The sequence below is a fragment of the Budorcas taxicolor genome, chromosome 21 (genome assembly GCF_023091745.1).
Source record: "Budorcas taxicolor isolate Tak-1 chromosome 21, Takin1.1, whole genome shotgun sequence".
NCBI lineage: Eukaryota > Metazoa > Chordata > Mammalia > Artiodactyla > Bovidae > Budorcas > Budorcas taxicolor.
In genome coordinates, this window is record NC_068930.1 from 24,036,495 (window position 1) to 24,051,694 (window position 15,200).

General features: G+C 49.4%; 1 protein-coding gene across 1 annotated transcript in view; it reads right to left on the reverse strand.

The window, feature by feature from the left end:
• Positions 1-6,595: 6,595 nt before the first annotated feature.
• LOC128066451 (arpin) overlaps positions 6,596-15,200 on the reverse strand; it is a 54,344-nt gene continuing 45,739 nt past the window's right edge. Inside the window, exons 9-10 of the mRNA XM_052659514.1 lie at positions 9,870-9,977; positions 6,596-8,273 (exon numbers count right to left, since the gene is read on the reverse strand). Of these exons, the coding sequence (XP_052515474.1) occupies positions 8,145-8,273; positions 9,870-9,977 (237 nt within the window). The 3' untranslated portion in view covers positions 6,596-8,144. The remainder of the gene's footprint in view (positions 8,274-9,869; positions 9,978-15,200) is intronic.

Consider the following 15,200-nt stretch of genomic DNA (forward strand, 5'->3'; position numbering starts at 1 on the left):
CTCAGGGAGGGGCCTGACAGGGAGAGTCCACTGCCATGGGCTGCCAACCTGTGCCAAGTAACTTGCAATGCCAGGTGGTATTACCATATCACTTTCCCGTTTGGCACAGACCTTGGACCCAGGGATTCCTTCTAATCTTGTAAATCATCATGCACTTTAAACAATGATGGGTTGGTCAACACTTCCTAGGGTCCAGGCAAGGGGCCAGTTGGTGGAAAAGAGGCAGGTAGAGGCTGGGGGAACTCGGCAAAAAAATAAAAAATAAAAAGAGGGAATTTCAGTAGAAAACACCCAGAAGTGCCCAGGCCAGCATCTGAGTGGGAGCCACTTCCTGGTGGAGCAGCTGTACCTTCTGGACACACAAAAGTTCCAGAAAAGCTGGCTCAGCACTCAGCAGATCAAATCCTACCTTGCCTCAGTTTAGATAAACTCTTTCCTAGCAAGAAAGGCTTACCTCCCAGGCCATGCATGTTGCCATCTATGGCGTGCAGCTACCCTCTGCCTGCCAGCCAGAGTGAGATTCGTGAGGTCTATAGCCAGCTGAGGAGCCACTTCGAGGCTTGGACAGGGGGCTCAAGAGCTCAGGTCTGCATGGCTAGAGGAAAACTTCACTCCCTGGTTGCCCAGGGCCAAGGCAGTGACCTGCAATGGGTGCTCTAGCTTGCGGCTATCTCTTGACCTCCAGTTTCACTGCCAGTTCATAAGGGTCGAGGGATGGGGTATGAGAAGGTTCCTTGTCCCTCCCACCTCAGGACCCAAGCAGGAAGAGGCACGCTGAGTCACCAAGCCACAACTGCAACCAACCAGGCCCCACGCAGGCCAGCAGAGGATGGAGCTGCAGTAGCTCCAGGTGTGACAGCCTCCTGGGCTCTCCTCTCTGTTGCCACAGGAGAGGCAGGAGCACCATGGACCACCAGTAGCACCGCCAAGCCCTGGTCTGGTAGCTCCACTCGTCAGTGCCTGAGCCAAGCCTAGTTGGTAGATATTTTGAATATCATCTGAGCCTGGGGAGTCCGTGGATCCAGTCTTTGAGATATTTACCTGGCTCCCTTTCTCAGCTGCCACTAAGGTGCTGAGTCCCGCAGAGGAAGCTCGGGTCGCGCCGCGGGGAGGCCCTCACTTCATCCAGTGCCCAGCACCTTGCCCAGCGGTGCCTGCTTCACGTTTGCTTGTATCGTGGCCTCCATCTTGAAGCTTGCCTGCATCTAACTCGGCCCTCACCCTCCACAACGAGGTGATGGTCACGGAGGAGCAATGCCCTCATTAAGTGGCCGGTATAAACGTTGACCCTTTCTGGCCAGGGCAGTTTGCCAAGGCTCTGGCCGGTGTTGACACTGTGAACCTCATGTGCAGGGCATGGGCTGATTGGCTTGCCCAGCGCCTGGGCTGCAGCTGCAGGAGTTCTGCCGCTCCCACCATCTGAGAAGACAGCTGAGAAAGAGGGGCCTGAGGAGTCTGATCATGACATGGGCTTTGGGCTTTTGACTAAACCTCTTCTGTAACACGTTCGATATAAAAAGTTGAACTCTTACCAAAAAATGAATAAAGTACAAATTGGTCAGTACCTCCTCCTCTTATGTCAGTGAAGTCGCTGAGTCATGTCTGACTCTTTGTGACCCCCATGGACTGTAGCCTACCAGGCTCCTCCATCCATGGGATTTTCCAGGCAAGAATACTGGAGTGGGTTGCCATTTCCTTCCCCAGATTATGTCAGCTGTGCCTTTTTTCCCTTGGTCTGTCAAAGGCATTTGTTATCACCAATACAGGAGATAACCTTCAACCTGCCCTCTTATAGGTGTGGCTCTATCCTAGGTGCTCTCAGGAGGCCAGGCTGATATCAGTGTTGAAAAAAAAAGTTAGGTTGCTGCTACTGCTAAATCACTTCAGTCGTGTCCAACTGTGTGCGACTCCATAGACGGCAGCTCACCAGGCTCCTCCATCCCTGGGATTCTCCAGGCAAGAACACTGGAGTGGGTTGCCATTTCCTTCTCCAATGCATGACAGTGAAAAGTGAAAGTGAAGCCACTCAGTCGTGTCTGACTCATAGCAACCCCATGGACTGCAGCCCACCAGGCTTCTCCTTCCATGGGCTTTTCCAGGCAAGAGTACTGGAGTAGGGTGCCATTGCCTTCTCAGGTTAGCTCCTAAAAAAGGCCAAAGCTCCCATGTCTCACGGGAAGCATGACGTCCCTCTAGGACCCCAACTCTTGGCCAGACCCGCATGGCCAGAGTTCCTCATCCCAGTCCTGGCCAAGTGCCGACTCCTGCCACTGTGCCTTCAGGGTCTCTCCATGGCCCTGACTCTGGGGGGTGTGAATTCTAGGCTGTGTCCCCTGCACTTCTGGTCCCACCAATCACACATTTGTTCTCTGGTGCCTTCAAACCCCTCGTTGTAAGGGAAGTTTCATTTTCCAGATTCCACTGCTTCCCCTACCCCTACTTTATCCAGTGGTGGCCTCTAGATGTGGGGTTTCCTGGTGGCACAGACGGTAAAGAATCTGCCTGCAGTGCAGGAGACCTGGGTTCAATCCCTGGGTTGGGATGATACCCTGATGAAGGGAAAGACAAGCCATTCCTGTATTCTTGCTGTGAGAATCCCATGGACAGAGGAGCCGGGCGGGTACAGTCCATGGGGTGCATTGTGAGGGCGGGGGGGACAGGCCAGCAGGTTCTGTCCCCAGCAGCCATCTGCGGCCCCACCTTTGAGGCCTTCTGCCAGGACTCGAGCACCATGGACTTTGGTCTCGCATCCCAGCACCACCAAGCCTCTCCTAGCTAACTGCATCTACTTAGGTTCCCATTCCCTCTGCAAAAGCCCCAGTGGTGACAGCAGCCTGTGTTTATGGACTCTTCCGTGGTCTTCATCAATCCTCAGTTAACCCTCAAACACCTCCCAAGGCAGGAGTAACTGGCACCCCTTTATGGATGCAGATGCTGACCTTCCAAAGGCGGCTCTGTTCGTCACAGAGCTGGATTGTGACCCACCCTTTCACGACCACCTTGTGGTCTAGACCCGCCCCACCAGGCTAACCACCCTTTCCCAGTTCCCTCATTCGCTTCCTCCCTGAGGGAACCTGGTGGGGGCAGCGGCAGGACCGAGACAGGCCATCTCTTCTCAGTCTCCACTCCTTGGCGTCTCGCAAGGGCCCTTCCCACTGAGAGTCCTCCCTTGACTTGAAGCAGCTCCTATCTCGATTCTCCTCTCCCTTCCTCTAGGCTGAGCCCTCAACCCTCTCCTCTCCTCCCTCGGCCACATGACTTGCTCCCAAGGCTCCAACCACCCTCTCTCTGGGGTGGATGTTCGTTTCCTCTCTGCCGTCTCCCGGGTTCCCAGCTGGCTGGCAGACATCTGCCCCAGACACTGTCAGGCAAGTCCGGCTTCACGCACCCACTTCCAGACTCCGGTCTTCCTCCCTCCCAAACCACCTCCTCCTCTCGTGTCGTTGCCACCTGGGCTCCACTGTCACCGGCTCTCCCTTTCTCCTCACCCCCTCGCTGCACAGGCCACCACCTGGTCCCTCTCTACTGGCGGTTCCCACTGCCATTACCCAAAACGCTGACCGAGCAGGGCCCTCGGGAGCAGAAGCTACGATGACTGCTAGAATGATTTACCAGACCTCAACCGCTCACTCATTCCAGTTATTTACTGATACATACCACGCACACTGCTCATAGCAGCTGGGACACAGAACTCAGCAGGAGAGACGTACCCCACCCTTGAGGGGCGTTCATTCTAGTAGGGGAGGTGAAAATGAACAACTCTAACACACAGGACATCAGAGTCCCATGGAAAATGGGGTGGTCTGGGAGGCCCTGCCTCCCTACAGAGGATGGCTGGGTGTAGAGGGCTGGGGTCAACCACCAACGTCAAAGGGAACAGAACTCAGGAAAGTATACTCTGTTTTGGTAATAAAACTCCAGGGGCTTTTGTTTCCTAATCTTTTAAATTGGAAACACTTGTCGTCACCAGGGATAGGGTTGGGAGGTGCTCGGTGGTTTGGGGGAACTGAGTGGGAGTTTGGCTCAACAGCCTTTCCTTATTTTTTGTCCACATGAATGTACTGAAACAGGAAAGAATCTTTTCGGAAAGAGTAATCACTTCTATGAAACTGCTTCTTAAAGGAGGCCTGTCCATCTGCTAACTGCTGCCAGCACTGCAGATGTAGGATCCCCAGTGCTCCCAGCCAGCATCAACTTAACCGTGAGGTCAGCTGTTTGTTTGTTAGCCTGTGGCACCAGGCTCACAATGACCACAGTGAGATGGACACCCTTCTGGTGGCAGGGCAGGAGACTTGGGAAGCTGAAGGCCAGGATGTTTGCTAGGAGCCAACATCCTCCTCCCAAGGTCTTGCCCATCCCTGAGAGGCTTTCTCCTGACTATCACTCTCTCCTGACCTTTATCTTAAGTCACCAATCTCTGCTGCATTCTATCTGGAAACCCACAAACCACACTGACATCCCCTACGAAATACTGGTCCACAAGACAGATTTCAGCCTAACTCTCTGCTTTCTTCTGTGGTGAAGCTGAGGGGGCTTCCCTGGGCTGAGAGGGCTTCCCTGGGCTGGCTCCATGGAGGTGGAGGTGGTGGGGACGAAAGGCTGGCTCTGTAAGTGGCAGAAGCCTGAGTAACAAGGATTTGAGAAGATTCAAGATATCCTAAGAGTCCTCAATTTTGACAAGCATTGGGCCATGACCAGGCCTAGCAGAAGAGGGGGTCATTAGGTACGCTGCACGGACTGAATGCTTGGTGGTGGTGTTTAGCCGCTGAGTCTCGTCTCTGTGACCCCATGGACCGCAGCACACCAGGCTTCCCTGTCCTTCATCTCCTGGAGTTTGCTCAAATTCATGTCCATCGAGTTGGTGATGCCATCTATCTCACTGTCCTCCTCCAGATTCGTATGCTGACATTCAGTTCCCTATGTGAATGTATCTGGAGACGGGGCCTTTGAGAGGTGATTAGGTTTGGGTGACATCATGAGGGGGCGCCCTGACGGTGGGTATGGTGCCCTTATACAGGGATGGAACCCAGGGCTCTCTCTTCAACATGTGAGGACAGAGCAAGGATATGGCCTTCTGTGAAACAAGAAGTTGGTCCACACTAGGTGCCAAATCTGCCAGCACCTTGACCATGACCAGCCTGCAGAACTGTAAGACATCGTTTTTTAAGCTACCTGGCCTATGGTATTTTTGAGATAGCAGCTTGAAGATAGAGCATGGGCAGCAGGGCACAGTGGGGTCAGCTGGGGCTGGGAGACGAGAGACTGTTAAATACTCCACGTAACACAGTCACTGACTGCAGTCTCCACATTCAGGCTGCCCGTCAGATGCAACCTGAGCATTAGACACTCAGCAGACAGCTGCAGGGGGCAGATCCTCTTTTCTCTCCATCTTTGGGGGCCTAGAACTGGGCCTGGCACTCACCAGGCACTTAGAAGTTGAATGATGGAAGAATATGAGTTTTATTAGTGGCAGTGAGCACTGAAAACCCAGTGTTCTGTACCACTTTAGAAGATCCTCAGTGTGAGCCACGCAGGGCCAAGGACCCCCAAATTCAAACCTAGCCCCTCTTCACAACTGACGTCTCTCAGCAGCAATATCTGTGTCCCTCTCTGAAAAAAGGCCAATGAAGATTTCCTTATTATTAAAGTTTATGGCTTTGCTGATACCAGGCCAGAAAGGTTGATTCACAGGCAACCTCAAGTAGTTAATGAACAATTACTGTGGCTCATCCAAAGGGATCAAGTGTTCCAAACCACAGACTAGGCTCAAGTCATTTTTTAGAGGCAGTGCAAGGGATGAGGCTGGAATTTCCACTGCTGGGAGTCTCCAGACCAGTCAATGGTTTGGGGGAAATCACTGGTTTCTGGCAGGCGAGACATTAAGAGTATCCCAGGAAATCCAGGACATGTGGCTGTGCTGTAGCAATGCAATGGGCCATAAAGCAACCAAGAAAAACAACTTGGTGGGTGCACACATAGCTGATTCACTTTACTGTACACCTGAAACTAACACAACGTGGTAAATCAACTCCAATAAAAATTTTAAAGAGGAGAAGAGACTCGGTTCTAGCTTTGTGACCCTCAACACGAAACCCTGGGCTTCGGTTTCCTCATCGGTTCACTGCAGGCACGCGGAGGACCTTCCAGTTCTTACACTCTTTCATGCTTTCACTGGCTGCTTTAGAAAACTGAACCTGTTTTAATCACAGCTTCTGAGAAGCTATCTACAAATTGTGAGGTTTCCTTATCCATAAGAAAGAAAATAAAATTGGGAGAAGCCATCTTGAGCAGCAGAAAAAAAAAAAAAAATGAACCACAGATTTAGGCAGTCAGTCTCAACTCTTAGCCCTGTGTGACCTAAAGCAAGTTACTTGACCTCTCCAAGTCTTACTTTCTTGACCTGCAGAATGAGAGATAATAATGTCCGTTGTAAGGATTGTGGAAGGATCTTGCTTATGCTATCTTACAGAAAGTATAAAATAAATAACATTTTCCTTCTTTGTTCCTACTTCACTTTAAGCAAATTATGAAAGAGGAATGTGAATAGGCTGAAATGTCTGTTAAAAAAAATGAAAACTTTTTAAAAGAACATCAGAGGCTTTGACATTGGATAGATATATTTACCTACATTTCCCTCTTCCCACATAAGTGTCTATCTTCTGAGCAACACTGCCCATCTCTGAGGTTACTGGAGAGGTTCCGAAAGACTGAGTCAAGAGGCTACAGGGAATAAAGGACACCCACCACAGGAAGCACTGTTCAAAGCAGGAGAAGACGTGACTCCACACATGGTCTTGTTGGGCACATCTCAGATAGGCTCTGCGACAACATCAGGAGGCCTGAGGAAACAGTCTGGGCTACCAGCTGGCAAGCACAAGAAGTCCCCAGGCTGGGAGACTTAGTAGCGTGGCACAGAGAGCTCCCTAACCTCAAGGCAGCTCATCAAGGCACCTGAGCCTGGCCCCGAGGCAGTGCAGGGGTAAGAGGCACTGCTCCGAGGAGCAGCTCCATCTCTAAGATGACCAACCACAGGCACAAAGACCCTCACCACATGGGAAATATTTCTGGGTTTCCACAGCGAGCTCTAGTGAACTGTCACCTTAGGGCGCAGGGCAAGCCCAGAGTGAGCTCAGGGAGGGACCCTCTGAATGTGGGGAAAAGATGCTGCGCTGCCACAGGTCTCAGCCAGCACGCTGCCTGTGTCCCAGGTCCAGAACAGGGGCCCTGGTTCAGGCTCTCATGCTCCACAAGCTGGTGCAGACTGCAGTGGCTTTCCACCCAGAGAACACCCATCATTCAGAACACAGCAACTGACCCATCTACTGCTCGGGAGGAGAATGTATTTTAAACCTAGCACAGTCACAATTCTGAGATGTTCCACATGCCAGCTTTGCCTTCTACAGACATGGGGCGCCGCCCCTTTGACGGGGACCACTCTGGCTGTGGGAGTACCCTCCCTATGGGCAGAAATGTGCAGGCAGGCAAGCAACAGGCTTACAAAGTGGACTGTGTCCTATACACACACACAGCTGGGCGAGCAGAGCTGGGACTGTGGCTGTGGGGAACGTAGGTGGGGGTGAGAAGGCTGGGCTGTGCCAAAGGATTCTGGGTGTGCCAACCCTAGGAGAGCCAGCAGGCCACTTTGGATCACCTTAAACTCCTGTCCTTGTTTCCCATGCACCATGTTTCCAGATCTAGAGGGTCAATCTGTTCCCAGCTACGGCACCTCGCCATCACAGTCAACGCTGCAGGATCTCAGGGAGCCTTCAACTCAAGGTTGAAGCCTCGAGTCAGCACACATCCTCAGGATGGGGTTCTGGGATCGAGGTGGGGAGAGGGCTCTCACTACAGTCCCCAATCCCTGGGAGTGGCTGCACACGGGAGGGAAAGGGGGCGTATGACTTGGGCACCTGACCCCCACTGAGGTAGCCAGGGCCCCTCACATCCGCAGTTGCCGTGTGTCCGAGAGATGGGCAAGGCCGCACGTGTGAGAAGGCTGGCAGTGGACACAGGGCTCTTTCCTGCTCCAGGACAGTGGGGGCCAGGGCCCAAGGCTGGACTCCTTGAGGGTGTAGAGCGGGTTGTGCTGCAGGGCTGGCTCGGCTCTGCTGGCTCCAAGGACTTAGTTCAGCTGTCCTCCACCCTCAGACAAACTGGGACAGGTTGGGGACCTTGATGTTGAGATCGCCAATGTTGATATTCCGGGGCATCTCTGGCAGGTTGATGTTCTTCACAGCGGACACTGCCCGGGCAGGTGCAGCTGAAAGGCCACCCTGCAGAGATATAAAGGTGGCTGTGTGATAAACTCACTGTCATCTGCTTAATGATTTCACAACAACAAAAAAACAAGTGAAAGAGGGAGAGAAAATGTCCAAACTGAGTACATGTAACACAAGCTTTGATTTTTCCATCTTTATGCCTCAAAGGTGGCCAACACAGCTCTTTGGTCAGTGGGTTCTGCAGTAAAGGGCCCCACACTCTGCACCCCGGAACACGTGCTGTGTCTCGTGCAGTTTCCTGGCCCCAGTGCCCACAGTGCCTGGCACACAGGGGCTGCTCAACAGACGCCCGCTGAAATAACCAGCATGGTTTAACCAAGTTGTCTTCAGTATCAGGGTCACTTTTTCAGGTTACGAAACAAAAATACAAGACTTTCCTCAAGAGACTGAAGACTCTTAACAGACGAGTGCAGTCACAGGGACATTCTTAATGGAAAAAGGAATGTCACAGCTTAGGACAACAGCTTGCCAACTAATAACGTGAGATGGAGAAGAGCTGGCTTTGGAAATGACATGTGGCCACAAGATGGGGGGAGGCCACAGCGGAGGCGGAGCACACACAGACACGGAAGGGCTGGAGACAGCGTGGGGAGGAAAGGTGCCCGTGGCGAGCCCCAGCCCTCCAGCGGCCCAGGCGTGCAGAGAAGGGGAGAAGCTGACGAGGACACTCTCAAAACCGTTTCCTCCTTCTCGACCACTTTCCGGATCCTGACTCCAATCCCACCCTTGCCCGGCAAGTCTCTGTTTCCTCTAGTTTCCAAACCTCTGGCCTCTGACTCACTCACTATTCCTGGAAGCTTCCCAGCCTGCATTTCTAAGAGAACTCTAGTTGCCACAATAGCTGCGGTTTGGAAAAGCTTCTTCAGCAGGACTGCCAGTCCTCACACAAAGAATCCCTGGTTTCGCAAGATCAAGCTCTGATACACAAAGCGGTGAAGCTCTTAAAGACGCTCAGATAACTACAGAGGTAACTTGTTGTGCTTGCTCTCCCACTTGCGAAGGTGTGTGCTGGTAACCTCTGCTCCCTGGTACAGCTGACGAAGGTGATGGAGAGACCTCAGGGGAACAGGGTAGAACATACTGGGAGCATCTGCATCAGACTCAACACCATGAGGAGGGGGTGGACTGGGAGGAAGCTATTTTCAAACTCAGCCCAAATTCTACTGTAGCTTTTTATCAGGCTAACTGGAAACTGGCCATTCTGAGGTTTGATAGACGCCACGAGAAGTGGCTGCTGGGAGACAGACTCTCAGGCACACAAGCTAGGAAACCACACTAGAATCTGAGAAGGTGATTCTGGGTACCCCAGGGAACATGTGGTTATGAAAGGAGGAATTACAACCCACATAATCCCCCAAGCCAGAAGCTGTCTGCCCTCCTGTGCCACCTGGCTTTCCATTCACACCTTTAGCCTCATTCTCACCTGTTTAATCTTCAAACCAATGAGTGTCAATGGACTCAGGGAAAAAAAGAGGATGGAGCAGAAAACACTCCTAAGGCTCCACAGTAACCGAACTCCACACAGCAGCCATTCCTCCCTCTTCCCAGGTCTTCTCTGACCAGCCGGGGCAGAATCCAGCAGTGTCTCACCTCGGACTTCTCCAGCCTGTTCTGGGCTTCAATCTGAGCCACAATCTCATTCATGTTTGTTTCCAGGACCATCCCACCCATCACCACCTCCTGAAGGATGTAGTGTACCTGCAGGGGAAGCAGAAATGAGAAGGTCAGAGCCCCTTGTGGTCGTGAGGCTGTGGCCCCAGAGGAAACCCCGTGGGCTCTCCTGCAGAAGCAGAGAGGCCAGGCACGACACTGGCACTGATGAGCAACGAACACCTCAGCCCCATGGGTCACCCACCTCTCCAGTGAGGCCACAGGGGACTCCCCCACATTTCAGCGTGTCAAGACACAGATCTCCCCCAGGACCAGTGGCAAGAGGGCCTGGCTACACTCAAGGCAGGGTGGTGCTGCATGAAGTCAGACTGTGTGCAAATTTCAACTCTGCTATTTGTGAGCCGAATGAGCTTGGGCAAATGACCCTTTCAGTGCTTCAGCTTCCTTCCAGGACTGTGGTAAGGGCTGAATGCAATAAGCTGTATAAAGCACCTACGTGGTACCTGGCACACACTGGGCTCTAAATAAATAATGATGGCTTTCATTACAAGTCTGATCACTATAAATACCGACTGGCATTCAACTAGCCCAGCTATGACAGAACAGTTCCTGTCTACATACATTTCCATGTGAAACACGTTATCCTCCAGGCTTCATAACAGGCCCATCCTCTGGCACCCTCTTCATATGTTCCAGCTTAGCGAGGAAACTAGGTTCAGCATGAACACCTCTCTGGTCACGGGGCTCCCATGTGGACCTTCCACCCAGCTCACCGTTCTCAGACTGCGGTGATGGCTGAGTATTGTGCTGATTCAGCAACTCTACACTACACATGCAGGAAAGCTTTCATAGAGCCCCACGTGGGTCAGGTCAGAGGTGCCCACTGGGCTATGTAAGGGCTGGTATGTCACATTTCACATCAAGTTCATATCAACATGGCCTTCAAGGCACTTTAGTCAACTTTGGAAAGAGACCACCTCGTATGGTCAACCAAGTGCCAAATTAGTGGGACAGTCCTACAGGAAGTCCAAGAAGGGAGAGAGTGGTGGTCAGAGAGGCCAGCTAGCTTCACTGAGACAGTGAGAGACCTGCAGCTGGGCCTGACACCAGAGCAGCAGGAAGATTTCAGCTGGTGTATGGTCTGAGGCGCACCTGGGCCCGGCTGGAATGTCAGGTTTACATGCGAGAGAGGCTGAGAACAACGCTGAGGGGCTGGTTTGGGTCTAAGGCAGGTATCTCAAGCTGCCACCTGGGACTGGAGAGTTCTCTGTGGCAGGGGAGCTGCTCCGTGCACTGTGGCAGGTGTAGCAGCACTCCTGGTCTCCGTCCACAAGATTCCAGAGCACCCCTCCAGCTGAGACAACATAAATGTCTCCAGGTACGGTCAAATGTCTACAGGGGCAACAACTGTCTTCAGTTGAGACCACACTGGTCTAGACTAGACTAGACTACGGAGGATTTGAGGGCCAATATACTCCACTGTATGGAGAGTCTTGCTATGGAGAGTCAAGGAAAAAGACATGTCCGTGTGTCTGTGTACTTCTGACATACGAAGTTTACTGGCCTATCAGTTCTCCATGTTTTGTTCACAGTAAGTGGGGAAATACACTGACAGCTGCAACTAGAGTCCTTCTGACCTTGAGGGAGTATACTAAAGCCTACATTCAAATACAAATATGTTTCCCTACACTAATTAAGCCTTATTAACCACTTTTCTGTCTACACTCACATGAGGTGTTCTTATATTTTACAGAATATGAACTATTTCATTATCTATATGCAAAGGAGATTTAATAGTGAGACTCTCATATATAGATAGTTTATAAAACATTAAACAAGATTGGTTTTAAAATTAGTCTCTGGGGAACTACACTGTTTATACTTCCCCATCAAGAAACAGGCTTCAGAAAACAGTATGATGTTTCCTTAAAAAATTAAACACAGAATTACCTTATTACTTCTGGGATTATCCTCAAAAGATTCAAAGAGAGACGTGTACACCTATCTTCACAGCAGCATTACTCACAATAGTCAAAAGTAGAAAGCAACCCAATCAATGAGTGAGCGGATAAACAAAATGTGGCATATACACGGCAATGGAATATTACTCAGCATTACAAGAAAATCTTGCAACGTGCTCCAACATGGATGAGCCTTGAGGACACCATGCTAAGTGAGATAAGCCAGACATAAAAGGACAAATTCAGTATGATTCCATTTATATAAGGTACCTAGTGGTCAAAATCATAGAGGCAGAAAGTAGGATGGTGACTGCCAGGAGCTGTGGGGACGAGGCAATGGGGATGCTCTTCAGTGGGTACACAGTGTCAGTTTTGCAAGAGAAAGAGCGCTAGAGATGGGCTGCACAAAAATGTGAACTCATTTAACACTACTGAACAGTACATTTAAAAATGAAGACAGTAAGCTTTATGTTATGTAAATGCTACCACAATTAAAAAAATAGGGGTCTCTATACCAGTACTCCTAGTATTTATTCTTTGTAATAAACACCTTTTTCATGGGGGAGTGGTACTTGTTGAGCATCTACTATGTGCTGAGCACTTTATATGTGACTTACTTTAGCTTTATAACATCTACCTGAGATAAGCTGATATGTGGAAACTAATACACGGGAAAGTCAATAAGCTGTCCCAACCTCACATATTTAGCAGGTCATAGTTAGTGACCTGATCACTGAATCTAGGTCTGACTTCAGAGCTCATGTTTCCACCATACGTCCTCAAAATCCCAAACTGACTTTTACTTTCTTCTTCTAAACATAGAGGAAGACTCTACATGGAATCGTTTCAGGACTTGCCTTGGGTGTGTCAAAGATAAAGCAGGAATTCTTCCATGTTTTCTTCCCAAGGCCTAGAACAATGCCCAGTGTGGAGTAGGCGTGTTGAATGAATAACAGGCTTTTCATAAATCTGAACAGAATCCTCCTTGGGCTTTAGTGCTTAAAAGATGGATGACAGTGTGGTGGAGAGGCTTTATGGGGAAGGTGTAGTAAAAGGCCTAACAGAGGATATAAGGGGACCAGTGGTTGGTTAATAGAAAACATTAGTCTGATTTGAACACTGCATTGTGAAGGCATAATTTTAAAATGTTATTCATAAAGGTATTCAAGTGCAAGGAGAAATAAACAAAAATGCAAACTCCATTTTCAACAAACTGAAGATAACCATAATCCCAGGCTCCCAATTAAAAAGCAGAGACATCACTTTGCCTACAAAGGTCTGTTTAGTCAAAGCTATGGTTTTTCCAGTAGTCATGCATAGATGTGAGAGTTGGCCCATAAAGAAGGCTGAGTGCCAAAGAATTGATGCTTTTGAATTGTGGTGCTGGGAAAGACTCTAGAGAGTCCCTTGGACAGCAAGATCAAACCAGTCAATTCTAAAGGAAATCAACCCTGAATATTCATTGGAAGGACTGATGTTACAGCTCCAATACTTTGGCCACCTGATACGAAGAGCCAACTCATTGGAAAAGACTCTGATGCTGGGAAAGACTGAAGGAGAAGGGGATGACAGAGGATGAGATGGTTGGATGGCATCACCGACTCAATGGAAGTGAGTGAACTAACTCTGGGAGATAGTGGAGGACAGGGAAGCCTGGCGTGCTGTAGTCCATGGGATTGCAAAGAGCTGGACACAACTGAGTGACTGAACAACAGGCCCCTAAATGGGTGTAAAAGCTGTCAAAAGCAGGGAGCCCAAGCAAGGGCTCCTTTCCTTTTGAAAAGAAAGGATGCTACAGAGAGGGCATGGGAGCTGGAGAACTCAGGAAGGCCTGCAAAACATGCTTCTTATAGGTGAAGGATACACCCTCTGTGACCCAACAGTTTCCTGATTTTTGGAAGATAAGCGCTTCCTTGGGCCTAAGTTGGGCCTAAGTGAAAAGTCATCCAAATGAGCTCTATTTTGCCTCCCAGGGCTGGTCTCTGTGGAGCAGAGAGGGCAGTCTTTGCGTGGTAGGAAAATCACAGATGTCTACCTCTTTTGGCTGGGTAGAAATTAAAGTAAAGAAACTCACCTGGAACCTGAAATCATGAGAACAACTGCAGTCAGCCTGGAACACAGACTTGGTACTTCCCCTAAACAGCATCCTGCAAATAGCTGGTCCCTGAAAAACCCACCTATTTAAAGATAAGTTATAAAAATGAAATCTGCATGGGATCTATATAAAGATGCAACAAGAAACAAATTAGGAGAGAAACAGGAAAACCATAGGGCAGACTAAGACTACATGCCACAAAAATGCTGTCATAGAGCAGACAAAATGCAACAACAGATTTTACAGAATTGAAAAAAGGAAACTATGAAGGAAGAGCCTAAAGCCGAAGTGTAAGAGCTTATATGGGAGAAACAGGGAGACAAGAAGAGAAGGCATAAATGAAAGAAAAAAATAAAACACAGAGAAATTAAGAAGAATCTGGAAGGAAGAAAAGGGAGAAGAGACACTGCTAAAAACACAGGAAGGAGCAAAAAGGAGAGAAATTTTGAAAAAGCATATAAAAGGAACCAGACAAAAAGAAGAGTTAACAGCAATAGGGAGAAAATGAGTTACAGAAGACAGCAAAGGAGATACAACATAATGTAAAAGAAACCTGTAACATGGAACAGAAGAGGGATGTAAAGACTCAGCTCATAAAGATGATGCAAAAATGTTTTCAAGATGTTCCCGAAAACGCACACTGCATTCCAGGGAAAAACTGACCCGAAACAGTCAGTGCCGAGACAGACCCTGAAGTTTTTCTCAATTTCCACAAGCAGGTGAAATGATCAAACCACTTAAAAGAGGGACACAAGCTTGAAAATTCCCACAGTAAAATTCAATGTTGGCAGAAAAAGAAGCAGTATTTACAAAAATTCCCAAGAAAAGAAAAGGTAACTCAAGAATTTTACACCTAGGTAATCGGAAATTCCTCTGTTTGGAAGAAAAAACTTCTGCCAACCAAGAGGTGACTGAAAGACCGGCAGCAAGCACTGGATATCCTTACTGGTGGGACTAAGACAAATGGGGTTAGAGTGACAAGAGAATGTCAATGCTATATGCTTTCACAATGCAGAAAAACGACAGCAGCAGAATTAGGAAGATGTGGGGGTGGGCAGAGGGAGGCAGCAGATTAGTAACACTGATTTCTCTACCCCCAATGAAGAGCATTTTAAACCAACAACTTATGTAATGAAGACAGTTATTTTGACTTTGACTGTGACTTTTCCCTCAAAGTCCAAGCTTCTACTACAATCATCTACTACAGACACTACTCCGAGAGCCACAAAACTTTTGGTAGAGCCCACGGGATGT